General features: G+C 51.9%; 9 protein-coding genes and 1 non-coding gene across 10 annotated transcripts; 4 read left to right on the top strand and 6 right to left on the bottom strand.

Moving 5' to 3' along the window:
* Positions 1 to 999: 999 nt before the first annotated feature.
* VE01_06301 (uncharacterized protein) lies at positions 1000 to 2409 on the bottom strand (the record flags this gene model as incomplete). Its single annotated transcript, XM_018275753.2, has 3 exons — positions 2264 to 2409; positions 1722 to 2209; positions 1000 to 1630 (listed from the first exon to the last, which is right to left on the bottom strand). Exons 2-3 carry the CDS (start codon positions 2090 to 2092, stop codon positions 1000 to 1002), a joined length of 1002 nt encoding a protein of 333 aa, XP_018128542.1. The 5' UTR covers positions 2093 to 2209; positions 2264 to 2409.
* An 807-nt stretch (positions 2410 to 3216) lies between these two features.
* Positions 3217 to 6446, top strand: VE01_06300 (uncharacterized protein). The gene is made up of 6 exons (XM_018275752.2): positions 3217 to 3742; positions 3867 to 3883; positions 3974 to 4125; positions 4195 to 5274; positions 5322 to 5756; positions 5823 to 6446. The coding sequence occupies exons 1-6, from the start codon at positions 3693 to 3695 to the stop codon at positions 5871 to 5873; spliced, it is 1785 nt and encodes a 594-aa protein (XP_018128541.1). The 5' UTR covers positions 3217 to 3692; the 3' UTR covers positions 5874 to 6446.
* Positions 6447 to 6629: 183 nt separating this feature from the next.
* Positions 6630 to 8071, top strand: VE01_06299 (uncharacterized protein). The gene is made up of 4 exons (XM_018275751.2): positions 6630 to 6874; positions 6948 to 7269; positions 7395 to 7506; positions 7647 to 8071. The coding sequence occupies exons 2-4, from the start codon at positions 6953 to 6955 to the stop codon at positions 7758 to 7760; spliced, it is 543 nt and encodes a 180-aa protein (XP_018128608.1). The 5' UTR covers positions 6630 to 6874; positions 6948 to 6952; the 3' UTR covers positions 7761 to 8071.
* On the bottom strand, positions 7936 to 11436 carry VE01_06298 (uncharacterized protein). The gene is made up of 3 exons (XM_018275750.2): positions 10682 to 11436; positions 9553 to 10626; positions 7936 to 9506 (listed from the first exon to the last, which is right to left on the bottom strand). The coding sequence occupies exons 1-3, from the start codon at positions 10743 to 10745 to the stop codon at positions 8176 to 8178; spliced, it is 2469 nt and encodes an 822-aa protein (XP_018128607.1). The 5' UTR covers positions 10746 to 11436; the 3' UTR covers positions 7936 to 8175.
* Positions 11437 to 12276: 840 nt separating this feature from the next.
* VE01_06297 lies at positions 12277 to 12366 on the bottom strand (the record flags this gene model as incomplete). Its single annotated transcript has 1 exon — positions 12277 to 12366. It is a non-coding gene; the product is annotated as a tRNA-Glu (tRNA).
* Positions 12367 to 12684: 318 nt separating this feature from the next.
* On the bottom strand, positions 12685 to 16948 carry CRM1 (Karyopherin transporter). Its single transcript, XM_018275749.2, has 6 exons — positions 16704 to 16948; positions 16606 to 16635; positions 16478 to 16550; positions 16350 to 16421; positions 13547 to 16298; positions 12685 to 13494 (listed from the first exon to the last, which is right to left on the bottom strand). Exons 1-6 carry the CDS (start codon positions 16767 to 16769, stop codon positions 13254 to 13256), a joined length of 3234 nt encoding a protein of 1077 aa, XP_018128613.1. The 5' UTR covers positions 16770 to 16948; the 3' UTR covers positions 12685 to 13253.
* Positions 16949 to 17165: 217 nt separating this feature from the next.
* Positions 17166 to 20095, bottom strand: VE01_06295 (uncharacterized protein). The gene has a single exon (XM_018275748.2). It carries the CDS (start codon positions 19933 to 19935, stop codon positions 17362 to 17364), a length of 2574 nt encoding a protein of 857 aa, XP_018128615.1. The 5' UTR covers positions 19936 to 20095; the 3' UTR covers positions 17166 to 17361.
* A 133-nt stretch (positions 20096 to 20228) lies between these two features.
* Positions 20229 to 21684, top strand: MOB1 (Mitotic exit network component). The gene is made up of 6 exons (XM_059463782.1): positions 20229 to 20309; positions 20422 to 20478; positions 20663 to 20826; positions 20885 to 20978; positions 21028 to 21161; positions 21214 to 21684. The coding sequence occupies exons 2-6, from the start codon at positions 20456 to 20458 to the stop codon at positions 21453 to 21455; spliced, it is 657 nt and encodes a 218-aa protein (XP_059319543.1). The 5' UTR covers positions 20229 to 20309; positions 20422 to 20455; the 3' UTR covers positions 21456 to 21684.
* Positions 21685 to 21856: 172 nt separating this feature from the next.
* Positions 21857 to 22944, top strand: ATP5 (ATP synthase F0 subcomplex subunit OSCP atp5). Its single transcript, XM_018275746.2, has 3 exons — positions 21857 to 22092; positions 22212 to 22529; positions 22587 to 22944. The coding sequence occupies exons 1-3, from the start codon at positions 21916 to 21918 to the stop codon at positions 22791 to 22793; spliced, it is 702 nt and encodes a 233-aa protein (XP_018128610.1). The 5' UTR covers positions 21857 to 21915; the 3' UTR covers positions 22794 to 22944.
* On the bottom strand, positions 22833 to 24335 carry VE01_06292 (uncharacterized protein). The gene has a single exon (XM_018275745.2). It carries the CDS (start codon positions 23961 to 23963, stop codon positions 23217 to 23219), a length of 747 nt encoding a protein of 248 aa, XP_018128609.1. The 5' UTR covers positions 23964 to 24335; the 3' UTR covers positions 22833 to 23216.
* Positions 24336 to 24387: the final 52 nt, after the last annotated feature.

The raw sequence follows: 24387 nt of genomic DNA, 5'->3' as shown, positions 1-24387 counted from the left end.
TATTGCTTGTCCTGCCTTGTCCTGCCTGTCTAGCACCTCCCTCCCAGTTGTCTGAGAACGGGGACAAGGCGTGTTTAACACCAACAAACCCGTACCTGTGTTACCCTATTGGGACCTACATCTGCTGTCTGAGATCGCGGAACCGGGTGGGGCGTCTCCTTTGCGGACGTACGTGGGTGGAGGCTCTGTGGCTTGTGGGCGTGGCGTTGCGGAAAGGGGCGTAACATTCACTCATTGACTGACTTGACCTGACTGACTTGACCTGACTGACTGAGTGTGTACACGGCTCGACGGACGGGCGGGTGGGCGGACAGATCAAGACATTGTTTGATAGACATAGACATAGCACATCCCAACTCATTACCCACACAGTTTGACGGATATGTATGGACGGATGGGTTGAGAGACACTCAGAGACACCTGACTGATAGACATGCCGACAGTACAGATGACAGCTGAGCGAGCGGTGGGGCGCGGCGGCCGGGGGGTATAAATATGCATGCGCGGTGCGTCGCGTATGCAGAGGCGTGAGTGTGCATACCAGTGAGTGGGAGTGGGAGTGCACAGCGCAGAGTGCAGCGCAGTACAGTGCAGTGCCGATACACGGGATGAAAGTTCGGGATTGTGTGGTGGTGGAGGTTTTCCGGGCCGGTCTCACACCAATGGGGGGAATAAGGGGTTGGTTGACAGAAGAAGAAAATGAATGGGGCTGACGAGGGCGATAATGTTGTAAGTGAAGCTGGATAGATATGAAATACACTACATATATAATATATACCCCGGGCAAAATAAACGAATTGGGTATATAAACGCACCCAAACATACACGAAGAGGCGGCGGACACTGCGGTCTGCGATCGATCACCTTGTTCATCCATCATCCTCCCTCATATACACTCGCCATACTCATCCTCATCCTAATCCCAATCCCATCGTACACTCCCTTCCTCCCACCCAAACCCAAAAACTAAACAAACAACACACCCACTCCAGCACCCCCCTACGCCTGCTCCCCCCCCTCAGGCGCCTTCATAACCTCCCCCACCTCCGGCTGCTTAACCTCGCTCGCCTCCCCCCCCTTCCCCGCCCTCGCCGCCGTCGCAGCCTGTAACCTCAAATCCAGCTCCTTGAGCGCTAGTGCTCTCCTCCTCTCATTCTCCGCTCTCCCGCCCTGCCTCTGCCCACCTCCTCCCCCTCCTCCTCCACCTCCCTGACTAGGATTCGCCACAACCACCGGTGTCTTCGGCGCCAGCCCCAATTTCGCCAACACATCCCCCGCCGCCTCAACAGATGGTCTCGCGGGCTCAGGGAAAAACTGCGCCAACGCAAACGCATCCGATGCATCACCCCTCAGCGGCCCCGGCGAATCGAGATCAGGCAAGGGGAGGCGCAAGAAGCGGAGGTGTGCCCAGGCGGTGAGGAAACCGGAGAGGGAGAGGAGGGGGGCGGAGATGGTGTAGATGGGGAGGAGGGCGAGGAGGGTGACGAGGAGGAGGTGCAGGAGGGGGAGGCGGGGGAGGCGGAGGGAGAGGAGCCCGCGGAAGAGGGTTATGGTGTGGGTGGGGAGGAGTTGGGAGAGCCCGGTTAGGAGGGCGGTTTGGAGGGCGGTGGTGCCGGAGATGGGGGTGAGGCTGTGGGTGGGGTTAGCTTGGTTGAGAAGATTTTGGTGGGAGGGGGGAGGGGGAGGGGGGATGAAGGGCGAAAGAATATGGGGGGACGTACGACCATGTCACGTCACCGGTAATGGCGTACATGACAACCAGCGTGAAGAATGTATAAACATTAGGAACCAACGCTACCATCGCAACAAACTTTGCAAACTCCCTCGACGTCCACGCGCGCTCGAGGTAGCGGCCTCCATGCCAGATCGTCAGCCCCGAGATGGCGAGCGAGAAGATGTTGGTCTCGACAAAGGTGGAGGTCACGAAGGTCCAGGGGTAGATGAGCGACATCGACGGGATGAGCGTCAGGTATGGGATCACTAGGCCCTCGGTTGGGCGCTGGAAGTGCACGGCGGCTGAGAGGAGGGATTGGAAGAGCAGGAGGAGGAGGAGGCCGCGCGTGATGGGGGGGAGGTTGAGGCGGATTGCCATGGTGGGCGGTGGTGGAGGAGGTGGCTGGCGGTGGTGGGTGTGGTCGTTGTCGCCGTGGCCGTCGCAGTCGTGTCGTCGTGGTGTAGTCGTGAAGACAGAGGTGGTGGTGTTGTTGATCTATACTCGAACTTTAGCTTTATTCTTGGTGAGGCTGTGGCTGGAGCCTTTTACCACGTCCCGTCCGTCACGTCTGGACAAGCTCCACCTTGGGAGCGTCCAGACAGGGACGAGGCTCAGAGTATTGTCCCTTGCGTGCCTGAGGTTTCACTGCGGGTTGCTTGCGTGCCTCAGGTTTCACTGGGTCACATGTCTCTCTCTTTGCCCTTGATGTGTAGTGTATGGCATTGTTCTGTCGGGATGTGGTAAAACGACGCTAGGGTGGATTAGGGGTGTTAGGCGAGGGAAAATGTGAAGACGGAAGCAGCCTCTCCCTCCCTTACACAGGAGGATCTGATCTGACTACTCTAACCGGGTACGTACCGTTCTCCGCACTACGGAGTACAGTAGTGTATGTACGGCACAAGTATGTACAGCACAGAGTTCTCCGTGTTCGAGTGACTGACTGTTGTAACCCATCTCTGTACACCTATCGTAGGAATAGAGTGCTATAGCTATAAGTAATAGAGTAGTTCATCGCTTACATACTCGCATACGCGCATACTCACATACGTGTAGTATGGAACGTATGGATCATAGTAATTCCTCCCGGCGCAAAGCAGAGAGGGATCAGGATCATGACGTGCGTCAAACACAGGCACGTGATAAAAAGGTCAAGCCAAGGTCTACTTTTAATAGGGCGCAGGAATAGCCAAGGCTGTTTAGCCCGGCCGCAGACCTGGCTTGCTTAGTGGTGGTGGCTGTTGCGTGGTGTACTCCGTAGTAGTGTTTTCGGCATAGGCGTCAGTTCGGGGTTCGCGCTGATCTCCATCAATTTTACGATCCTTGCGGTTAGAGTACCGGCCGCTGACACAGAAACTTCCTTGGCGCCCACTAGTACAGCAAACTGAATTTTGTACTATACTGGGCTGTAGTGTGTATGGCTGCCCTGCAAAATACATACTACAGTATACGCCCACTGCCACTGCCACTCCCACTCCCACTCCCCATGCCCATCCCATCCATCCCTCCCTCCCATCCCATCATCCACTTCTTCCACATCCACACCCACACCACCCACACAACCACACACCCACACCCGCTGCTTGTACTTCTAACGTAACTCCACTACTATTTACTACTGCAAATCGCTCTAACTGGTACTTCACTTTACTCAAGCTCTACTCTCCTCGACACTACTCGACTACTCTACTTCGGCCATGCCTTATCCTAGCCTACTCTACTAGCCAGCAAACATCCACGCTTCTACTTCACATATTCGTCTCGACCCTACCCGACACCTTCCTTACCTCCTACCTCCTACCTACTACTACTAACTACCCTTACTACCCTCTACTCTACTACCCTACTACCATCGTCTACGCTACGTCCATCACTCACTCCTCCTCCTCCTCCTCAACCCACTCTTCAACAACCTCATCACCCATCACCCCCAAACCGTCGCGCTTTTGCTTCCCATGCAAGGGCAGCTTCCCCTAAAGCCATGACCAAAGAGGAGCTCAACTCTGACAGGATCAACTATCTCGTCTGGAGGTATGTACATGCTTAACCCCTCTCAACCCCCATCCACCCCCCATCATCCTTCCAGCCGCCCTGGTTTTTTGCAGGTACACACATACACACACAGCCAAGTCAGTCGCTAACACTGTCCGAAAAGGTATCTGCAAGAGTCAAGTATGTCCACCTAACCAGATCCCCCTCTACCCCCGTGATCTCCAGGTCCGGTGTCTGCATCACGTTTTCTGTATTAACAATCTGTTGTAGACTATCGCGAGACTGCTGTCAAGTTACAGTCGGAGTGGGACGTGAGCGATCCGCAGTCTCTTGACTTTGCGCCCCATGTCAACAACCATGCGCTAGTGGCTGTTTTGCAGCGCGGCCTTCTGTATCACGAAGCAGAGCGCCTATCCGCCCAGGTATGTCGCAGTCCCCAATTAATGCTTATGATGGAGTGGCAAGTCGGGCAGCATTTTGACTCTTGATAGTCGCGTCGTGGCGCCGTCGCTGCTCCGCCTGCGACAGGATTCTTCGGCCCTGTCGCCCCGTTGTCACCGCCACTGGCGTCCAGTGACGAGATCGCAAACGCGCGCAAGCGCTCTACGGAGGAGAGGTCTCAACAGGCAAGGCAAGAATCACCGGCAAAGCGTACTAAACTCAGCAATGGCTACGAAAATGGCATTGACTCTACTACTACGCCTATGGATCTCGACGAGTCGGCGGCTCCTCCAGCCGCGATCAGCAATGGTCACGCGTATCCCTCACCCCGAGAAGTCGAGGTGGAGCGGGTACCGACGCCGGCGCCAGTCACCAGCGGGCCCGAGAAGGGCACGCAGATAGAAAAGGTCGCCGAACTCAGCGCCGAAACGACGTATCTCACGCTGGCGCAGACGTCGACGACAAACCACCCGATTCTCCTGCACTGCGAGTGGAACCCACGAGATCCCAAACGTCTGGCCACAGCGGGTATGGATACGCTAGCCCGCTTATGGACGGTCCCCTCGCGTACGCCTTCCCCACAAATTGACGGTCACGTGCCGCCTCCCGCTTTTGAGGACCTTGTCGACGAGAATGAGCATGGGGCAGCGATCAGCTCGATTTCATGGGCATCGGATGGCGAGACACTGGCGGTTGCTAGCGATTGTGATGGGACTGGCAAGATCAGCATCTGGAGTAAAGGTGGTTCGCGGATTGACCAGTTCAATTCACTCGGCTACCCTCCGGTCATCTGTCTCCGATGGGGCGCATCAGACCGGACCGTGCTGGCATTGACTTCCACCGATGGCAAGGGCGCGAGCAGCTGGGCTACTGTCTTTACTATACCGAAGCATGAATCAGCGACTTTTGATTTGGGGCCTAACTTCCAGCCGTTGGATGCCGTGTGGACTGGCCCGTCTGATTTCGTTGTGTGCAATGGGGAGTCTCTTGCGAGCTTCAATCTTTCTGAGGAGGGCAAAATAACCCGCACCAAAACCTACGACATTCGGAAGGAAGGAGGGCCGACAAGTCTCGCATATGACCCACACTGCAATCTTCTCGCTGCTGCCAATGACGATGGTATTATTGATGTAAGTGTTACTATCTGATAATAAGCTTCCCAGCTAATCGCTGCTAGATATTTGATTCCACGGCTACTCGCGTAGGCATGGCAACTCACAATGGCGCCATAACATCCATGAAGTGGCAGCCAATTCCCAGCTCGTCGGACGACCAATCCGAGCGTCTCCTCGCCAGCTCCAGCGAAGACGGCTCCATCAACATCTGGAACTCCCGCTCAGACTTCAATAAGCCAGTCGAGACGATGACTATGGACGCTGCAGTCCTCGCGCTGGCATTCACACCTGACGGCGCTTTCCTGGCGGCGACGACGAACTCTCATATTCTGATCTGGAATATGGCGGATCCTAGTTTCCCGAGGGCGCGCTGGGTTAGAGGCCAGGAGCCGGGTTGGCAGAGCCCGAAGATGAATGGGGCGGCGTTGGAGGAGTACCATCATTGCTTGTGCTGGGACGCGGATGGGAAGAGATTGGCGTATGGGGTTAATAGCATGGTAAGTTATCCTGGCGTCGCGATTGGGCCTTCGGTTCTATGGTTCAGAACTAACATGCTCGAATAGCTTGCTGTGATCAAATTTATACCTGTAGTTACGGATGTGGCTGTTAATTGACCTTTGAGGGAGGTTACAGTCACTTAATATATCCGGTAACGCCTAGTTTTCTTGGAGTTAGACCTCTTTACGGCTCAGCATATTGGTTCCATTGGGGGATGGTCATATCTATCCCTGTACGCCTGTCGGCAATTTTATCCTTACTGTTCAGTACGCATCACCATGGGTTCGAGGGGGAGGGCGAGGGGCATCGGGATTGGGTCATTATCAGATGCAATACATAACGGAGTACAGAGGGAATGAATACACAACAGATTCGAAAAAAGGGGGTTGGGGGATTTTGCCGCGGCCAATGTATTTCTATTGAATAGGCGCTGGGGACGGCGGCGGTGGGGGTTGGGTGGCGGTGAGCGATTATTCGAAATACCCTTTTTGTACGATGAATCGTTCGGGGATGGCGGATGGGGCAAGGGTTGTACGCACACATGTATGGGTAGAATTGGAATGAGTTTTGGGATTCTGGGGTGTAGTCTTGTGTTTGTTTTGGGCGGGGAAGGCGTGTTTGAGTTGCGATATACATATAGGGATTTTCTATGAGAATAGAAGTTACATACATAATAATTTTGTCAAGAGTTGGGGGTTTTTTAATTGTGATTCTTTGCTGGACATATATTCATAGGAGAAAGAAATTTTTATGAGCCCTTTATAAGTATGCCTAGAAGAGACATCGTATATATTTCTAGTAAAACCTTTCGGGGCTTTAAACTCTTTGAATAAAAACATATGTCTGTTTTCCATCCATCAAGACTCCATGCACTACACGGACGGACAACTTTAAGCTTCACCACCCTACCCTCCCTCGCTAATCTTATCTAAATCTTATCCGCCCGCAGATCGTCGCTTATCGCACCACCAGGCGGGTTTGTGGGGTACCGACGACGACCATAGCTACAGCTCATGCTGGAGCTGGAGCTGGTGAGCAGCAACATCGATATATATGTCACCACAACTACAGCTATTCGCTCTGTCAAACCCTTCACGACGACGATAACTCACCCAAGGTACCCCTCTCACCCCCCTCCCCCTCCCCCTCCCCCTTCTTCCATACAACCCCAGCTAACACCCCCCTCCCAGGAACGATGTCCTCCTCCCCCCCTCCCCCCTCAAGCCCCCCCACCCAAACACCAACAAGCATCCCAACACCCCATCTCGCGTTCGGGGCTACGGAACCGCATTCTACTCCCACCACCAACAATACGACTACTACGAGTTCGGCTTCCACACAGACACCTGCTGTCGCGACACCAGCTGCGACGTCGGGGGCTACGTCGAGTTTGAAAGCTGTACAGAGGGATAGGCAGGCGAGGAATAAAAGTCCCAAGACTGGGGAAGCTGTGTGGTGTGGGGAGGAGGGGGGGACGGGGGGGGAGGGGGAGGGGGATGGGGTTAGGGAGGAGTATGTTTTTCCCCTTGTGTTTTTTGCATTGGCGGCGGGGTGCGTGGGGGAGGGTGAGGGTGGGGAGGTAGAGGAGGAGGGGAGTGGGGTAAAGGGAGGATGGGTAAAAAGCTGACTGAAAACAGGAAAGTGAGTTATACAGACGACAGTTATGAGGCGGTTGAGAGGAGGAGGTGGGCGGCTACGATACTGGATTGTCCGGAGCTGTTGATGATGCATGCGCAGGCTAGGCAGGATGTTCGTTCCCCCCTTTTTTTCTACCCCTGACTTTACCTTCCCGCACCTTTTTCTCATTCCCCTCCCCCTTCTCCCCGGCCTGACTCTCGGGGAAGGGTAAAAAGGGAAAGAGAGATGGACATGAACTGATAAAGTGATAGACGATCCCGTCGACGAGGTTGCATTTCACGAAACTCCTCTGTGGATACGAGGATACACCCCGGAAGACGAAGAAGGCGAAGGCGAAGCGGTCGGGGAGGGGGGTTAAGGAGTGAGTGGCTTTCGTGCTTGGGCATGGATTTGAGTTCGGGTTGGGGTTGGGAGTTTAGGTATGGGTTTTCAGGTGGGAGCTTGGAGTTGGGGATCTTGGTTTGGGGCAGCGGTAAAAGGACAGACACGGAGTTCAGGGGCTCTACACGACAATCACGGCATGACGATAATGACAAAATTGGGTAATTCGTTTCGTGGGTATTCATCACAGCTCATCCATCCTATACAAAAGGCCGTGGACATCTCTCTATCTCCCCTCCAATATGTATCACAACACCCACACCCCATGCAAGCCCTTAAAAATATATATCCCAACCCCAATCCCAACCTTCCATCCCCCCTAATGCTATTTTCGCCAAAACAATAAGACGACAAGACCCCTAAAACAAGACCAAGGCACCCAAACAAACTCGCCAGATATTACGCATACCTAACCGGCGGGCCTCCATACGCCCGCTGCGGCACATTCCACTGCCCATCATACTGCTGTCCGCCCGCGCCATACTCATACTGCGGCGGCTGCCCCATCTGTCCCATCGGCATCCCCATCCCCCCCATGCCCCTCTGCTGCATCGGCGGCGGCGGAACAGCTGCATACCCCCTCCCCTGCCCCTGAGGCACCCACCCTTGGCCTCTCGGCGGGACAGTATTAGCGACGTACTTCCGCTGTCTACTCCTGCGCTTACAGGAGCTGACTATACAGCTAAGAATCGCCAGCAGTAGCAACCCGCCGACGCCGGCGCTGATGCCGATAACGAGGGGTTTATGCTGGTCCACCCACTCCTTAATCCGCCCGCCGACTGTGGAGCCTTTGCACACGCCGTTACTGCATTTCCCCCCTCCACCGCACTTCGTCCCGTCGAGGAAATTCTGGGTCAGCCCCTCGCAGTAGTACTGCGAGGCGTCGGTGGCGCAGAAGAGCTGGCACCCATCGTCGCTGCACTTGTAGTACTGCGGTCCCATGAGGGTCTTACACTGCTTATCCCTCGACGTGCACTGTCCACTCGCGCAGGTCAATCCGTCGCCGCTAGCACCGCAGCTGGAGCCTTCATCCGCGTGTGCATCTGCTGGACACGTGGCTGCGGTGCCGGAACAGGTTTCTTGGGGATCACAGTCCCCAGTCGAGGCGCGACATACCGTGCCGTTGGTGGCGAATTGGCAGGTGGAGAGACAGCAGTCCTCGTTCGAGGGGTCGCAGACGGCGTTGTTCTCGGTCTTGAATTTGCAGGTCGTGGGGTTGCAGCAGGGGTTATCGCCGCACCCTGTCGCGCCGCCACAATCGCAGTCCTCGCCCATCTCGACGATGCCGTTGCCGCACTGCGAACCAGTAATGGTAGGGACATTGCGGTTGCTTGTCAGACAGTTCGTCTTGACGGACTGTCCGCCGATGGCGCTGCAGATGTTTCCGATGCTGCAGGGGGAGAAGTTGGTGATGCCCACGCCAGTGGAGGGGTTCATGACGTATTTCCCGCCGGCTGGGCAGGTGTCTTTGGAGAGGGGACAGCATTGCTGCGCTGCGACGGTTTTGCCGTCGGCGCAGGTGGTGGAGTCGCAGTCGTGGACGGCGCCGAAGGTGTGGCCGACTTCGTGGGCGATGACGAGCCATTCGGTGTCGGTCTTGACGACGACGTTGGCGCCGGACACGGTGTCGTTGGAGCCGCCTTGGGTGGAGGGTTGAGCGGTGTTGACGCAGGCTTGGCCGAGCCAGGAGAGGCCGACGGCGGAGCCGGTGCCGCAGGTTGTGAGGAGGGCTAGGGAGGTTAGGAGGGAATTATCAAGTAAGAGGGGTGGACTTACTCCAGTAGGCATTGGTGTCTGGGCTTGCGCCTCGCCAGGCTGAGAAGAGGTTGAGGCGGTCTTGGATTTGGAGACCAGAGTTGCAGTCCCGGTTCCAGGGTGTGTTGACCTGTGAGACTCCTGGGCATGTACCGTCGGTGATGGTGAGGTTCTGGATCCCGAGAGAGATGTTAAAGCTCTCCTCGTACAGCACTGATGCCGAGTTCATCTGCGTGATGATGTTGGCCCGTACTGATGACGACGAGTTGAAGAATTTGGTATATGTACAATCCGTTGCGATTCCAACCAGGGCGACCTTGCGGGAGGTGGGACAGCCGGCCGGGTTTCCAATGCTGTTCAGGAGGTTGACAGCCGCTCCGTTTCCGGGTAGGTTTCCGGTGGGGTCGATGTCTCTGCCGAATATCGATCCTGACGAGATGGATCCCCAGTAGGATTCGCCCCTCCTCATGACAGGAGACTGGGAATATCCTTGAGAATACACTGGATGCTCGGGCATCAAGTTGAATGTCAGATCATCCGACAAGCACGACCCTGTGTTCACATCCCTCTTGAGCTCTTCCCTGTTAGGTTCATCAGGCGTGATATCGGAATCCCTCCAGACAATCATAATATCCTCCCTATCATCCTCCACATACGGGTCCAACTCATGCTTCGTCGCGACGTATGAGTTCCTCGGGTGAATATGATGATGGTTCCCATCAACCCTGAATGCTCCCTCGAAAAGCGGATCCGCACCGTCCCGATGTATCACCACTCTCGCCCAACCCGCATGTGTCCATTGTGTATCCTCATGAGTGCGAACCCACGCATGGCCCTTGAAAACCCTATGATCCGACCGCTCTATCAGTTCCACCTCTCGCACCTGCCCATCAGCCCCGATATAGTTCACCGTTGCCCCCTCGGCTATGACATCGTCGTTGGGGTCCAGCGTCAGCTTGATATACTGCTGCCGGTCATGCAGATGGAATGTAAGATCGAAAGATGATTGCGCATGTACACGATGCGACGGCGTGTGTATTACCGGTTCATCGACAATCGAAAGATATGAGAGAGGAGCTCGTTTGACCGAATGTGCTGGATCATTTCTGTCAGGAGCTGCCCGGCGAATATGACGGCTGGGGAAACATACCTTGGGCGATATGGGAGAAGCTGGCGCTGATGAGGGCCGCCGCAACGCATCTTAAGAACCTCATAACGCAAAGAATATGACGCTATATACACCTGAGACCTCACGTCCTACTTCGGCGAGCAACGGACGAATAGCCCAACCCCAGGGCGATTAAATAGCACTTATATACCGGTCATGCAGCGAGCGTTTGTTGTATCGTTTTTTATCTCCAGCAAGGTGTGGTTGGTCTGGCGCTCTAGGGGTCTTGTTATGTTTCAGGCTTTCGAAGGCCTTTGATTTAACGAGCGACAAAGGAATAATAAATGCTGTATAAAAACGATGGGAGAATATATTAACAGAGTAAGGATGTGCTAGAGAGAGGAACGAGGGAACAGCACAGCATAATAGTGAGTGGTAAGAGGGTTGACTTTGGTTTTGGGGAGACCCAAGTCTCAGGTTTGAGGTTTGGTTGGTTATCAACAAGCCGCCCAGCCGACACAGCCTTCCCTGGGGAGTACAGGGAGTACATGCTACTATGATACCCACCAGACGCCCAGCAGACACACCCACAACATCCACAACGGCGTCTTGGCCCGCCGTTACAGTGGATGTTAGTAGAGTAGTATTTGCGGCAGTTAGTGGGGGGAGGTTGTTAAGGAATAAACGGTGAAGTTGGGTAGAGTTTGCACGATAAAATGATTTTTAGAGGAGGAATTTAGTAAAATTGTATGTATATTGGTGTTGGTGTTGTAGTAAACAAGTCTATGCAGTATTTTATCGCATAAATGGAGTACGGAGGACGGCGGCACACACACAAATAAAGCCAAGCCACTGTTGATGCAACGTGAGCGGAGCCACCGGAACAATTGAGGTCTGCGCCGAAAGCAGTCGTAAGCTGATGTGAGGCTAGCCGCAGTGGACTACGTAGTAGTGGTAACACTCTGTTATACTACTATACCTATACTCTGTCTGGTAAAATAGCTTCGACGGAAGGAATGGAAGGATCAAGGATTCGCTGGCAATAATCTTACTATTTCTTACTATTTCTTACTTTATTTGACTATTTCACCTAAATAACTGCAGGAGCAGTAGACGCGCCAGTGAGAGTGAGCGGGATTGGTAATGATTACCACGATTATAGTGATTACCATGCAGTTGGAGAGAGTTGGAGAGTAATCTTCTGTCCTTGGTGCAGGACTGTAGTACTATATTTAGGATATTTGGGGGAAGGCTAGGAAGGCTGGGAAGGCTGATGATAATACTGGTCGCTGGGTGGCAGGCTGAGTACCTGTACCTCCCGCTCCCGTCAACAACACATGAAGGCTGAAGGCTGTTTGAGTAAGCGCCTTGTGCACGTGATATCAGCCTTGCTCGGCATCGGAATTTATATTTTTTTTCTCGGGGACCACCAGCATTGGCGGGGTCACACAACCCGCCCCCCACCCAAAAAAAGAGCTCTTGTGTCCCTCGTGCTCTAAGTGCATAGTGAATTCAAATGAAGAGTCAGTCTTAAAAGAAAAATGTTAATTTAGAAAGAAGTATTATAGAAAAATATTTTAAAAAAAAGGCAAAAAAATATGACGCTTATCTACTTGAGAGTAGATGGTTCTGAAGATTTCCGAACCGGGGAGTCGAACCCCGCGCAACCGCGGGTTCTGATCAATGATCATGAGAGGCGGATATGTTACCGATACACCAGTTCGGATCCGTTTTTGATGAAAGGAATGGGTTATGTCGCTAGATATACCCGTGGCGAAGATACCGCCCTCCGCCCACTAAAATCCCTCCCCCATACAATAGTCTGTGGAACCCATGATCCAACCCCTCAGGTTGACGTATAAAGTATAAGATCTAGCTATATTTATAATTGCACGGATTATGACTCTTGGATTACGTAGATTGGTAGGTTTCTCTTCCACTGGACAAAGTGATTATTTTCCGTGGTAATTTCCGTGGTGAAGTGGAACTGAAAATAAAAATGAATATAAATCCAGCACATAAATTTGAGCTGACGAGTAAATACACCACCAACTAACACTCTTATTTATCCCCATGACGGTAATTACCCAAGCAAATAAAAACCCGCCTAATAAACCGAGTTCACGAATAGTTCATTAATATACAGCATCACTTACTACACCACCTGTCACCGCACCCATACATAAAAAACCACTATCATAATAAATTGCATCGACGATAAAACGTCAACCAACGGTATCATCATTTACTACCTTAACTACCAACCACCGTGCGAGTAAACTATCTTTTCCAGGCACATACATACACCATCGAAAAAGAAATAAGATCCGTCCGCACCATCGTGAGCCCCCTCCTCTCTCCTAACTACCCACTATCCTTCCTTCTTCGCTGCCCACAAATTCGGCCGAGCGAGACACACCTACTCTAGAAAGGAAAAAAAATCATCATCGGGGCTCCGGCAGAAAGCAACCCCCTTTTTTCAGACTAAAAAATCAAAAGCGGAACTTATGAACGCCCTCATTATCATAGAGCAGTACCCTTCAGACTATCGAGAGACCTAGGGGGAGGGGTCAATCGAACGTCACTACCCTACGCCCCCTACATCCTGTTCGATCTATAGCTCATCATCTTCATCGAGCTCGGACGGCTTCAAGAGCCCACCGACCTTCGACAAACGCTCGCGCTCGGCGGCGCGTGCAGCGCTCTCCTGCTGCTCCTTCTCTTCGGCGTAGAGCTCGGTGTTGTCGCCTGAGAACTCCTTGAGCTGGATCAGGAAGTCGCGGAGGCTGAGCTTGAACTTATCGGTCAGGTGGTTAAGGGTGAAGAGGCCCTCAACGAAGGATTTGATTTGGAGACTGTGAAGGTGGGTTAGTAGGTGTGCTGAAAGTAGGGGGGTGGGGGACTTACGGAGCGAGGTTGGTGAATGCGGTCTGCAGAAGGTTTGCTACGAATCCACCGAGGAAGTCCTTGTTGCTGGTGCCTGATGGGGCTTGGTCGGCGGGGTAGATGGGACCCTGAATCTTAGGTTGGGTGCCGTCACCTGGGTGGACGAAGTAGAACATGCGAGATAGAAGTGTTGATTGCGACTTGAACCCAGCCTTATGGTCGTTATCGCAGAGCACAAAGAAGACGTCCTGGAGAATAGGAAGGAAGAATTGCTGGAAGAAAGCGCTCGAAGTCTGCGCGTCAGTGTCGGCCATGTTGGTGATAAGCTCCAGGCACATGTTGAGGCCTGCATATTCGACCTCGCGGTTGTCGTGCTTGCTGGCCCACATGCACGAATCAATGACGAATTTGAATTGGCGGTTATCCAACTTGAGGAGCGCGGGGAAGCAGTGCATGTTGATGGCGCGGAGCAGCGAGAAGAACTCCACACGGTGCTCTGGGAACTCGGAGAAATCCTTGTTGATCATGTTCAGCGTGCACTCGAAGACGTTCTCCATAATCACCGGTACTTGGTCCTCCATAAGGCCGGAGAGCTTCTGGATGATGATGGACATGACCTTCAGGACTTCGGCGTCCCTTGCGTTTGCTACGTTGCGGTTGTAATCAACCAAGACGGCGTCTAATAGGGCGGGCACAATGTTGGTGCGTACCATTTCGAGGTCATCCGCTCTCTCGACATAGGTCTCGATAAGCTTCAAGATCTCCTTCTTGATCGTACGAAGGCCACGGACCTTGGGCGTTCTGGTGGCAATCTCACCATCCCTAGCCACTGCCTCAGAAATCATCTGACTGGTTGCCCTGTACATAGAAAGCATATCGAGGTAGATCTTCCCAATCTGAGGGTAGAAATAACTTCCGATAGATGTGCAGGCGGATACGTTGGTCTTCATGACGTTGCCGATGACCTTAATAGTATCTCCGTCCTGCAATATGGCTGGGTTTGCCGTAGCTTGACCAATAATGGTGTCCCAAGCGGCATTAGGATAAGACATAAGCTCAGCGATCAGCCTTTCCTGGGCATTCTTTTGTGGCTGGGCTGCGATCATGTAACCACATGCCTCGTAGAATGTATGGACTTGCTGGGGAGATAGGTCGCAAGTGATTTTCCGCATTGTCCTCACGATCTCCTCAATAAACGGCTCCTGCTCGCCTGGCTGAAGGGCAACAAAGTGGCGCTTGCATTGCCGAGCAATCTTGATAAATGTATCGCATGCCATATCCTGAACCCCCTCGTGCGATTCGTGCATGAACTCAAAAAGCTTGTTCACAACAGTCTTTAAGAATTTCCAGTGAGCCTTCAAGAACCGCGGATACTGTCCAACAATATACATGATATTACTGGCGACGACGGCCTTGTTGTCCTTTCCTCTCTTCATTTCCGTTAAGCCAAGGAGATCCTTAATGACAGTAACCAAGAAACGTTTCTCGGTCTCTTCATTCATGGCCATAGAAATCGATCCGATGGCCCAGCATAGCGTATTGCAGTTGGCCCAGGACCATTCGCTGCCATCAACCTGGCGAGACAGCTTCTCGGTCATAATATTTTCGGTATCAACGACGTCCAAGTGCGTGAGGTAAACCAGGCACTCGCGCGTTGTCTTGTATAATTGAATGGTGTCGCTCTCCTTGACGAATTCACGAACAATCTCTCCCTCCTCATTCTCCACGATTAAAACCTCTTCTGGCCGAACCATCTTCTCGATCATGACTGTCCTCAAGTTCGAGAGCACCTCGTTGTACTTGTGCTTTCGTAATGGGTAGTTAGCCAGTACATTCGGGTTCAATGCTCCGCCATTAGATAGACCGCCGACGCCCATGTTGACTAAGGGGTTCACATCTGTAATCGGTAGCGACTGCATCTCCTCATATAATTCCTGAACAAGCTTGGTCCAGTACTCCAAGCAGATCTTGAATATCTCGCGGTCGTCAATCTGGGAAATGCGAATAAGATAGAAGTGGGCATGTGTGAGGAAGTCCCGGTTCGGTAAGTTTTCGATGAGATTGAGGTGTACAGAGAAGAAGTTGCACAGGAACAGCGCTAAGTTCTGGATAAACTCTTGATCTTTCGAATTACTGGAGCTGTACGTAGACTTCAAATCCAGCGATAGGGGAATAATTTCCGAAATGGTAGTTAAGACCTCAGTGAACATCTGCACCTGTTTCTCGTCGTACAGGCCATGGCCCTCGGTCTTCAAACCACCGATTTCCGTGAGGCCCTTCAGTGTAATATTTCGGAACTCAGGTGTCTTCAGGAATCGAGTACGGAGGGTGTCGATAATCGGCGTCTCGAAAATATAGCCCAAGGGGATCCAGTTGAAGAATCGAAGGAGCGTCTCGAGGGTTGCCTTAATGAGACTAGGTTGGTTGGCGGTAGTCAAAACCTCGTTGCACAGCGAGAAAATCGATGAGAACTCGAGGCACATGGTGCTTTTTAGGTTCTTGGTCTTCGTAGATGTCATGGCATCGGCCGAATAGTCGAACACTTCTTCTGAAAGCAAGCGCAGTATAGACATGTTGTTCTCGCAGATCGACAGGCTCGTGCGGCAGGACGAAACGATCTCGTTGATAAACGTAGGCCAGTTGTGAGGCCATTCTTGCTTGAGGATAGAAACGAGGACGAGGTTGAGCTTGTTGAGAAGGGTCCGCTGTGTCTTCAAAGACTCCTCCGACGAGGAGCATTGGATGATGTAGTTAACCACAAAGTTGCGGATACCTGGGCACAGTCAGCATCAAGCTGAATGAAAGACCAGTAGAGAAGGCAAACCTTGACACTGCTCCTTTGGCAGGACCTTCCAACGCGTCATAATCACATTGTCGAGCACCTGTAAGCCAAGGTCTGTATCCGTTAGCCGCGCCCTGCTATAGCTCCATCACAAGGGGCCCGGGACGTACACTTTGTCTGTGGGTATGAGGCCTCTTGAAGTATCTTATCAACAAGCAGCCAAGCATCTTGATCTTCTTTGAACTATGACGGGATATTAGCTGTTGGCCGAAGCTCCATGAGGCGGGGGTCGGTTTACCTGGTTCATCGTAGCCTGAGCAGCTTTTTGCTATTCATCAGTGAATTAGTAATTATTTCATGACGATTATGAGTGCCAGGAGATGCCTGCTAACTAACCTGCTCTCCTCGGCCTTCATAGAAGGTTCGGACGGTCGCGTCCAGCTCGGCGATGGATAGCGCCATGGCGTCAACGATTCGACGACTGTCGTGGTGGTATTCGCAGATGAGCTTAAGATGTTGCCAGCTCTAAAAGTAAAGATTTCGGTGCAGCTTGCGCTGGAAGGATCCTATAGTGAAAGAGAGATGCGGCTGTGGTCATTAATCCTGGTGAAGTTGGGAAGGTCCTTGATGGTGGGGCAAGGCTGGCAGTTTGTTCACCAAGCGAAGTGTTTTAGAGGGTGGAGGTGATTACATATAATGCCTGCAATTCCGGGGTGGAAGAACTATAAGCTCTTTGGGGTCTGCACGACGATTCTAACAACCAGTCTTCTGGGTACGGTATTTATATGATATTAATATCACCGTTGGTTTAATTAACAGCTATTTACTATATTACGGAACAGCTAAACCTGAGGGTGTCAGATGACGATTTGCCGATATCTAATCCACAGGCTGCCCACTCAACAACCCGTTGGTTCCCTTGGCAACAAAATATCACGGGTAGACATACAGTATCGTAGTAATAACTTCTATCAAATCCGCCTCGAGGGCATTAATTACTCTATTCTAGAGATCGGTTGATAATATTCATACGCTACATCTCCATCTGTTATCCTCATACCTTATGTTCTTCCACGGCCTCCTTGTCATTCGAACTTACGGCGCCATAAACACGGAGAGGCACCGCAATCTCGAAACTCTCACAGTTTAACGTTTCTGCTGCTGCTAAGACAGCACCACGATCATCCCGCGAAACCTCTTCCAGCAATTCCGAGTCGTAAGTAGGGTTCCCCTCCTTCGTGCGATCGACACGTGGAGTTACAAACTCAATTAGAATCTTCCAATCCAGGGACACGCCACTGGTGATGAAGCTTGGTGTTGAAGCTACGGGTATCGATGGCGAGAACACGATTCTTCTCGCAAATAATGCTGATTCTGAGTGCGACGCGTGCGTTTTGCGGGTGACACGGTTTATGCTCGCGTCTGACCGCAACGCTATCGACTGATCTACCTTTTCAGATGATTCTAGCGACGCATGCACGGCGTAGCATGCGATTTCTGCATCGGCGAACTCAATAATAGCGGTGACGGTCTCTCCAAGGCGATATGCTGGTCGAGCAAGCATGACAACGGCAATCCTTTGACCGCCCCGAGCGATCTCGAAACGATTTGCACTCTGCTGCATGTCCGTTGCAAGATTACTTCGTAGTATCGCCATGTCTATAGCTTCTTTTGCGGACGCAGGTCCTGGTATACTTGAGAGTCGACGTCGTTGCAAATTTGCTGTTGGAGAGAGGAGCAAAAGGTCTGGTTGCTGGCGAGGCGTTGTTAATAGGTCATCTACATAAGAGAGAAACTCATCGTGTGATGATTGGGCTTTCTTATTTGCCACCGTTGTTTTGGATGATTGTTCCACAGCGCCAGTTGCCCGATCTGAAATAGACCGAATAGATGCTTGGTCTTTTAAGATTATATATGGTGACATGAGATCGTGACCAAGGAGTTCGCCACGATCATTCACACTCCCAAGTACCCTGAATGGCACTTCCACCGACTTTATTTGCTGTTCTTTTGAACCTCCGGGCCTCTGGGTTCCGAGGACTAGCTGGTAAGATATTTTGATGGCCCTTCCTCGATGCGTGGGCGGTAGCCCTCTGGGCAATTTAAATTTGTACTGAAAAGACTTTGATTCCCCGGGCGCCAATCTCAAGTCAACAAAAAGAATGGACTGAGGAGTCGACAAAAGAGGGACCGGTCGTGAGTTAGCAATTCCTCGCATATCTCTGATACTACTGAGGTCGCTTCCACCCAGGAGACCACCTAGAGATTCGGTGATATTGCCCCAGCCAAATCCGCGGAGCAAACCGCTTTCTCTCTTGTTTTTTTCGATGCCAATCACGCCACCTCCTTGGCCACCAACGACCCCTTTCCTCTTGACTTCCTCAAATGGTTCCTGGTCGATCAAGGAGCCATCAAGAGTAAAAGACCCTTGAATTTGTGCATAACCCATCATGAGACTCTCAACTGTAGGCCGGTACTGGCTTACGTCAGAGACTGCTGAAACCTGGCGAGCATGGTCTGAACGTGACCCAAGGAGCCCTGCGCGTGGAGCAATATATTCGGACGCTAATGTTTCGGTTGAATTGTTACTCAGAGAGTAAAACTCGCCACTGCTCCTGGGTGTCTCGCCGTTGTTGTTCATAGGCGAGAGAATTCGAGCCGAGAGAGTGGTTGGGTCCCGTCCAGGAGGCATATCATCTTTGGATGGAGGGTAAAGGAGACTATTGGACGCTTTTGGGCTATGGATATACCCATTCTGATCATTCTCTGTAGGTTCCAGCGGCGACTGTTCATCAGCTCCTGGACCACTGGTGGCCGGGAATCGAAAGGTAGTATTAGGAAACTTAAAGCCTTGTTGGGAAGGTGATGCAGATGCTTGTCTTCTGGCAGGCCTAAATCCTTGTGCAGCAGGTGCGCTCGAAGATGTTAGCGTGTCCAGGCTGTTGGTAGACTTTCTATGCGGTCCAAGTTCGCCTCGCAAAGTCGATATGTCCGATAATGAATGGTTCTGGAACAGCGGTGACGGCTGAGTTGCCGACCTATTGGGCGGAGCTGATGCTGATGCTGATTTAGGACCATTGCCATTTGGATACGGCCGACGAGGCACAATCTGCAAACTGGCTGCCCTCCCATGCCGCCTGTATGGAACCCGGGGCGGTTCATTTGAATTTGAGCCTGAGATATCACTGCGGGCGGTATCATTCGCTCCTAAGGATATGATTGAAACGGATCGTCGGTGGCTATGGCCTTTACTTCGGGGGGCGGCGTCGGAGCTATTGTCGTTTCCTGGACGTGTTTCGGGCTGTTGGAAATTTCCTAGCGCTGGAACATTCAGAGATAATGCGGAACGATGCCCACGTTTGTTGGGTAAGGAGAGTGAATTCGAGACATTGCTGGCTCTTCCCCGCCCATCTGATATTTGTGAGGAGGTGGTTGTCTTTGTCTTTCGGTGCCGTTCTCCCAACGGAGACGGTCCATGGGTTCCAGAGGGGTTCGCCGGTATGCGTTGGATCCCTGGTATGGCGGCAATATTCTTAAATGTTATCTTGCATCCGACTTCCTCGCCTGCAAATACTGTCGATTGTGACCACTCTACGCAGACTCGAATGTTTGAAGTCGGCGGAGGCATCTTAGGGGTCTGTTTAAGATCGCTCCTTCCACTCGAAGGAGCTTTGTGACGGCGCTCATGGATGCAATTGGAGGCGCGCTGGATTTAATTGATAAATTAACATAGTTATATTATTCAAGAAATTATGAATAATGGGACGCAGGAAGGGACGCAACCATTGTTAAAGAGGCCAAAGGGAACCCTCATGAGGTACGAGCGGACAAGCTCGAGTGGTTTGTGCCTAATATATTAGGCACAAGGGACGACCCTTGTCTATCGTACGTAGTATGATTGTTGCTCTGTCCGGCAGGGTTCACAAGTAAACAGACCTGCAACTCACCCACGTCCGCTCACATATCCAAGAACGAAGGACTCGAGGTTTCTATTTGCTCAAGGTATTTAACTCCCCTCTTAATTGTTTACCCAACTTTTACGTCTTTATCTTCCTTTGCTCTTGAGTGAGCTTGTTTAATTATCGAATTGTTGTGCTAACGGCTGGGGTGTTAGATTCGGGGCTCACCCCACCAAGCGGGCAACCAAGATGACTTCCTTCATTACCACCGTGTCAGTACTACCCTAGCATTTAAATGTGCTCTTCTATATCTATATTTGCTACTCGAAGTCTATTTTATATTTTCAACCAAGCACTTGTCTGAGAGAGTGGTGCGAAATACTGGCTGGAGCTATTTTTCTCAGGCCCTGAAGCTGCTGTATATATTTCTCCTAGCTGACATAAAGAGACTTGTAGTAACCAAAGAACCCGAAACCAGTTCAGACCAAGGAACGCAACGAAGGGAACGAGTAGTTACCAACTACGTCAGTATGCCGAAGCAACCCTGGGAGGTGGCAGCCTTCGGAAGATCGTAAAGCTTCCAGAGGGGGAGGATGAGAACGAATGGCTTGCAGTTAACAGTATGTTGTCATGCGCCCCTTGATATTGCAAATAATATGAGACTAATTCCTCACGTAGTGGTCGATTTCTATAACCACATCAATCTACTCTATGGGTCGATAACAGAGTTCTGCTCTCCACAGTCTTGCCCAGAGATGAAAGCCACAGACGAGTGAATATGCCGATAAAGACAGGCTTATAATAATGCTGACGAGAGACAGATTCGAATACCTCTGGCAAGACTCTGAGAACTATAAACGGCCAACCAAGATGCCAGCCCCGACCTACATCGAACATCTGATGGTGTGGGTTCAGAGTAACATCGACAACGAAGCAGTATTCCCAAGCCGTATTGGTGAGTGTATCTATTTTGGCATATTTAGAAATGCAGCTGCTAATAGTTCCAGGTGTCCCGTTCCCAAAGTCGTTCCCATCGATGATTCGACAGGTTTTCAAGAGGATGTACCGAGTGTATGCACACATATATTGCCACCACTACCCTGTCGTGAGAGAGTTGGGCTTAGAAGCTCATTTGAACACAAGCTTCAAGCACTACGTGCTTTTTATTGATGAGCACAACCTAGCTAGCGGCAAGGATTTCTGGGGTCCACTCGGTGACCTGGTCGAGAGTATGCTCAGGAGTGATTAGGACAGCAGGGCAGAATGGAGTTATGAGGAAGGGTAGACAGGGAATTATGGCGTTTACAGGAGGGGTGGCTGGCGTATTAGCAGAATGAGCTGTTCATGATCCGCGGTGGATAACATGCTCTCTCATTTGACCAGGAGAATTTATAGCGCAATGGGAGACCGTTGTGATCCATGCGGACAACTTCAGTTCTCTCCTGTAGTTTCTGCATCAATTAGCGGTTGAACAACACAATTCACGTAGCATCCGCGTGCTCTTCAGTGTTTTCTGATACTAAATTCATATTAATTGTGATGTCTGGACCCTCGCCAAGCCCCTGTTCCCAATTAGACCTAGCGCGTCAATGCGGCTTGGGACCGGACGCCAAGACCTCGAAAACCTAGGTGTAGCCGGACGACAGCCATCGAATCTCTTTCCGACGACTACTTCCACCCCACGCAGGCACTCAATTGCACTCATCAAGATGAACGTTTCAAGGGCATTTGTTCGGGCTGCGAACACCTCAGCAACACGCGTGACAATTGCGCGCAGAGCCGCCGCTCAGCCGGCAATCCGCTCGTACGCAACTCCAGCCTCCAGCGCCGACACCAAGCCTCCTGTCGCCCTCTATGGCCTCGATGGCACCTATGCCAGTGCTCTGGTACGTCAATTCATCTCTATAACACCATACCGATGAACCGATGGCTGGCCATGGCAATCACCCGGCTGCCTGATGGCCCATAATGCATGTGACGATGTGCTGACATTTACCTCTCATAGTACACTGCTGCCGTGAAATCGCAGTCTCTCGATACCGTGGCCAAGGCCCTCAGCGCCCTCCAGGAGGTCTACGTCAAGGACCCAAAGCTCTCCAGCATCATGCAGGCACCTACCCTCACCTCCGAGGACAAGTCCGCCATCATCGCTGAGCTCCAGAAGCACACCGGCGGCCAGGACAAGGCCGACACCGTCAAGAACTTCCTCAACACTCTCGCCGAGAACAACCGCCTGGCTCTCCTCGAGGGTGTCTGCACCAAGTTCGGCGAGCTGATGGGTGCCGCCAGAGGCGAGATTGAGCTTACCGTCACCAGCGCTACTGTATGTTGCCCCTTCTCGATAAAATTACGGGTGGATCTAAACTGACTGGAATACTAGCCTCTCGACAACAAGACCCTCACCCGCCTCGAGTCTGCCGTTGCCAAGTCCCAGTACGTTGGCCAGGGCAAGAAGCTTAAGGTCACCAACAAGGTCAACTCCGATATCCTCGGCGGCCTCGTTGTTGAGATCGGCGACCGCACCATCGACCTCAGCGTTTCATCCCGCATCTCGAAGATGAACAAGCTGCTCACTGATACTTTGTAAATGGCCTGGTCAGACGGAAGATAGAGTTAGAATGTTTTGGGGAACGGGAGAGGTGTATCAATAGACTAGCTGCGACCTAGGTTGAGATGCAACAATGTATATGAAAATCGAGAGCTTTAATCTACTTGTTCCATCTATTATTACGTGGAAGAAAGTTGTTCTTTTACACTTTTGTGTCATGGTTTTATTTTGCTCTGGTGAAGCTTGTATCCGGTGGCAGGTCAGTGACATCGAATTAAAAAACAGGCCAAATAGTGCGGATTATATATATTTTATTACTCCGATACGGCCGACATAGTTGACTACAGCTCATAGTTGGGACTCGCCCTGTCCAGTTTGTCACCTCTTAACGCCATCCACATAAAATGCCTCCAATGCCATGCTTCCCTCAACGCCCAAATTAAAATGCCAGTTTCAGTCACCCTACATCAGCTCGACGGGCGGTCTCGAAGTGTGGGCCAGAATCGGCCTATCGATATCCATATCACTGCTCGACTCAGGCTCGTCGGTGAAATCCTCAACCGCGATGGCTGGCAACGCAGGGCTATCGCCGTGGTCTTGCGGGTGATAGATCATTGTGGTGCTGCCACTTCGTTTCCGGCCCTCGCCATCAGTTTCACTCAATGGAGATGATGGGAGATCAGTGTTCGGTCTGTGGTGTAGCTTTGCAAGCGCCTCTGCCAAATCCTCTGCGTGGACCTGCTTGTTCGGTGCGTCTTCAAGCTTCACCTCCCAGCCGTGTGGTGGGGATGGCGGAGGAGAGATGAAGAAGAGCTTGCCTGCGTCCGGCAGGGGTAGGTGTTCGTCTTTTGCCTCTATGGATGTTGGCTGGCCGAAATACACCCTCACATTCTCGCCCATAATGGACTCGCCATCGAGGATCTGTCTTATGCGGATTGCTGACTCCTCTTCAAAGAAGGATACGATGATGCGGCGGAAGGATTTGAGAGGTGCCCAAGAGTGAATTGGTGCTGAGGAGTTGATAAGGTCTCTGATGGTTTGGAGGTTATCGGGTCGGAATATTTCTAGGTCGTTCAGGTTTGTGATAATGAGGGTGTTGGATGGAGGAGTAGGCTGCTGGAGAGCCGGGACTGCGGAGATATCGAGGCTGAGAGGGGTGCGTGGGCGAGAGGATGCCCGCGAGGACTCTGGACTTGACTGGGTCGCCATGGTGCTTGTAGTGTAGATGTTGTGTTATAGTGTGGTGAGAGTAGTAGTCCTAGTCAGGCTGGTATGATGGTTTATTCGTGGTTTGTTTGTAGGGATTTGCTTCTGTTGTCTAGATCTTAGATCCGATTTCTGAAGGTGTTGACTGAAGGTGGGCGAAGAAGAGTGAATATATACGAGGGTGGTGTGTGTGGATGAGGTCCGTCAGCGCTCCGTCCTTCCGTTTTGGCTTTCTTTACGGCTTTTGGGTAACCAATCTCTGCTTGGCGGTGTCTGAAGTCCAAGAAGCCGCAGCAAATTGTTGAGGATCGAGTCAAGGAGGACGGCGGGGGCGGTGGCAAGTGGTCGGCGACAGCGAAACCGAAGCAAGCGTCATGGGCCTGTGGTGGGCTGCTGCGCCCCCCGCCATACTCTAAGGTAGACTCGT

Source organism: Pseudogymnoascus verrucosus, assembly GCF_001662655.1.
Source record: "Pseudogymnoascus verrucosus strain UAMH 10579 unplaced genomic scaffold scaffold_35, whole genome shotgun sequence".
Taxonomy (NCBI): domain Eukaryota; kingdom Fungi; phylum Ascomycota; class Leotiomycetes; order Thelebolales; family Thelebolaceae; genus Pseudogymnoascus; species Pseudogymnoascus verrucosus.
The sequence above is the reverse complement of the archived record's forward strand: the minus strand, read 5'-3'. Positions and strand labels throughout refer to the sequence as shown.

Coding starts and splice junctions, on each gene's coding strand:
- VE01_06300 (XM_018275752.2), top strand. CDS start 3,693: ATGACCAAAGAGGAGCTCAACTCTGACAGGATCAACTATCTCGTCTGG. Junction 5,275..5,321: donor ATGACGATGGTATTATTGAT/GTAAGTGTTACT, acceptor AATCGCTGCTAG/ATATTTGATTCCACGGCTAC. Junction 5,757..5,822: donor CGTATGGGGTTAATAGCATG/GTAAGTTATCCT, acceptor ATGCTCGAATAG/CTTGCTGTGATCAAATTTAT.
- VE01_06299 (XM_018275751.2), top strand. CDS start 6,953: ATGTCCTCCTCCCCCCCTCCCCCCTCAAGCCCCCCCACCCAAACACCA. Junction 7,270..7,394: donor GGGGATGGGGTTAGGGAGGA/GTATGTTTTTCC, acceptor GACTGAAAACAG/GAAAGTGAGTTATACAGACG. Junction 7,507..7,646: donor ATGCGCAGGCTAGGCAGGAT/GTTCGTTCCCCC, acceptor ATAAAGTGATAG/ACGATCCCGTCGACGAGGTT.
- VE01_06298 (XM_018275750.2), bottom strand. CDS start 10,745: ATGAGGTTCTTAAGATGCGTTGCGGCGGCCCTCATCAGCGCCAGCTTC. Junction 10,627..10,681: donor CTTCTCCCATATCGCCCAAG/GTATGTTTCCCC, acceptor GAAATGATCCAG/CACATTCGGTCAAACGAGCT. Junction 9,507..9,552: donor AGACACCAATGCCTACTGGA/GTAAGTCCACCC, acceptor TAACCTCCCTAG/CCCTCCTCACAACCTGCGGC.
- CRM1 (XM_018275749.2), bottom strand. CDS start 16,769: ATGGCGCTATCCATCGCCGAGCTGGACGCGACCGTCCGAACCTTCTAT. Junction 16,551..16,605: donor CTCAGGCTACGATGAACCAG/GTAAACCGACCC, acceptor ATCCCGTCATAG/TTCAAAGAAGATCAAGATGC. Junction 13,495..13,546: donor GCATTCACCAACCTCGCTCC/GTAAGTCCCCCA, acceptor CCACCTTCACAG/TCTCCAAATCAAATCCTTCG.
- VE01_06295 (XM_018275748.2), bottom strand. CDS start 19,935: ATGCCTCCGCCGACTTCAAACATTCGAGTCTGCGTAGAGTGGTCACAA.
- MOB1 (XM_059463782.1), top strand. CDS start 20,456: ATGACTTCCTTCATTACCACCGT. Junction 20,479..20,662: donor ACTTCCTTCATTACCACCGT/GTCAGTACTACC, acceptor AGAGACTTGTAG/TAACCAAAGAACCCGAAACC. Junction 20,979..21,027: donor GAGATGAAAGCCACAGACGA/GTGAATATGCCG, acceptor GACGAGAGACAG/ATTCGAATACCTCTGGCAAG.
- ATP5 (XM_018275746.2), top strand. CDS start 21,916: ATGAACGTTTCAAGGGCATTTGTTCGGGCTGCGAACACCTCAGCAACA. Junction 22,093..22,211: donor GCACCTATGCCAGTGCTCTG/GTACGTCAATTC, acceptor TACCTCTCATAG/TACACTGCTGCCGTGAAATC. Junction 22,530..22,586: donor TTACCGTCACCAGCGCTACT/GTATGTTGCCCC, acceptor CTGGAATACTAG/CCTCTCGACAACAAGACCCT.
- VE01_06292 (XM_018275745.2), bottom strand. CDS start 23,963: ATGGCGACCCAGTCAAGTCCAGAGTCCTCGCGGGCATCCTCTCGCCCA.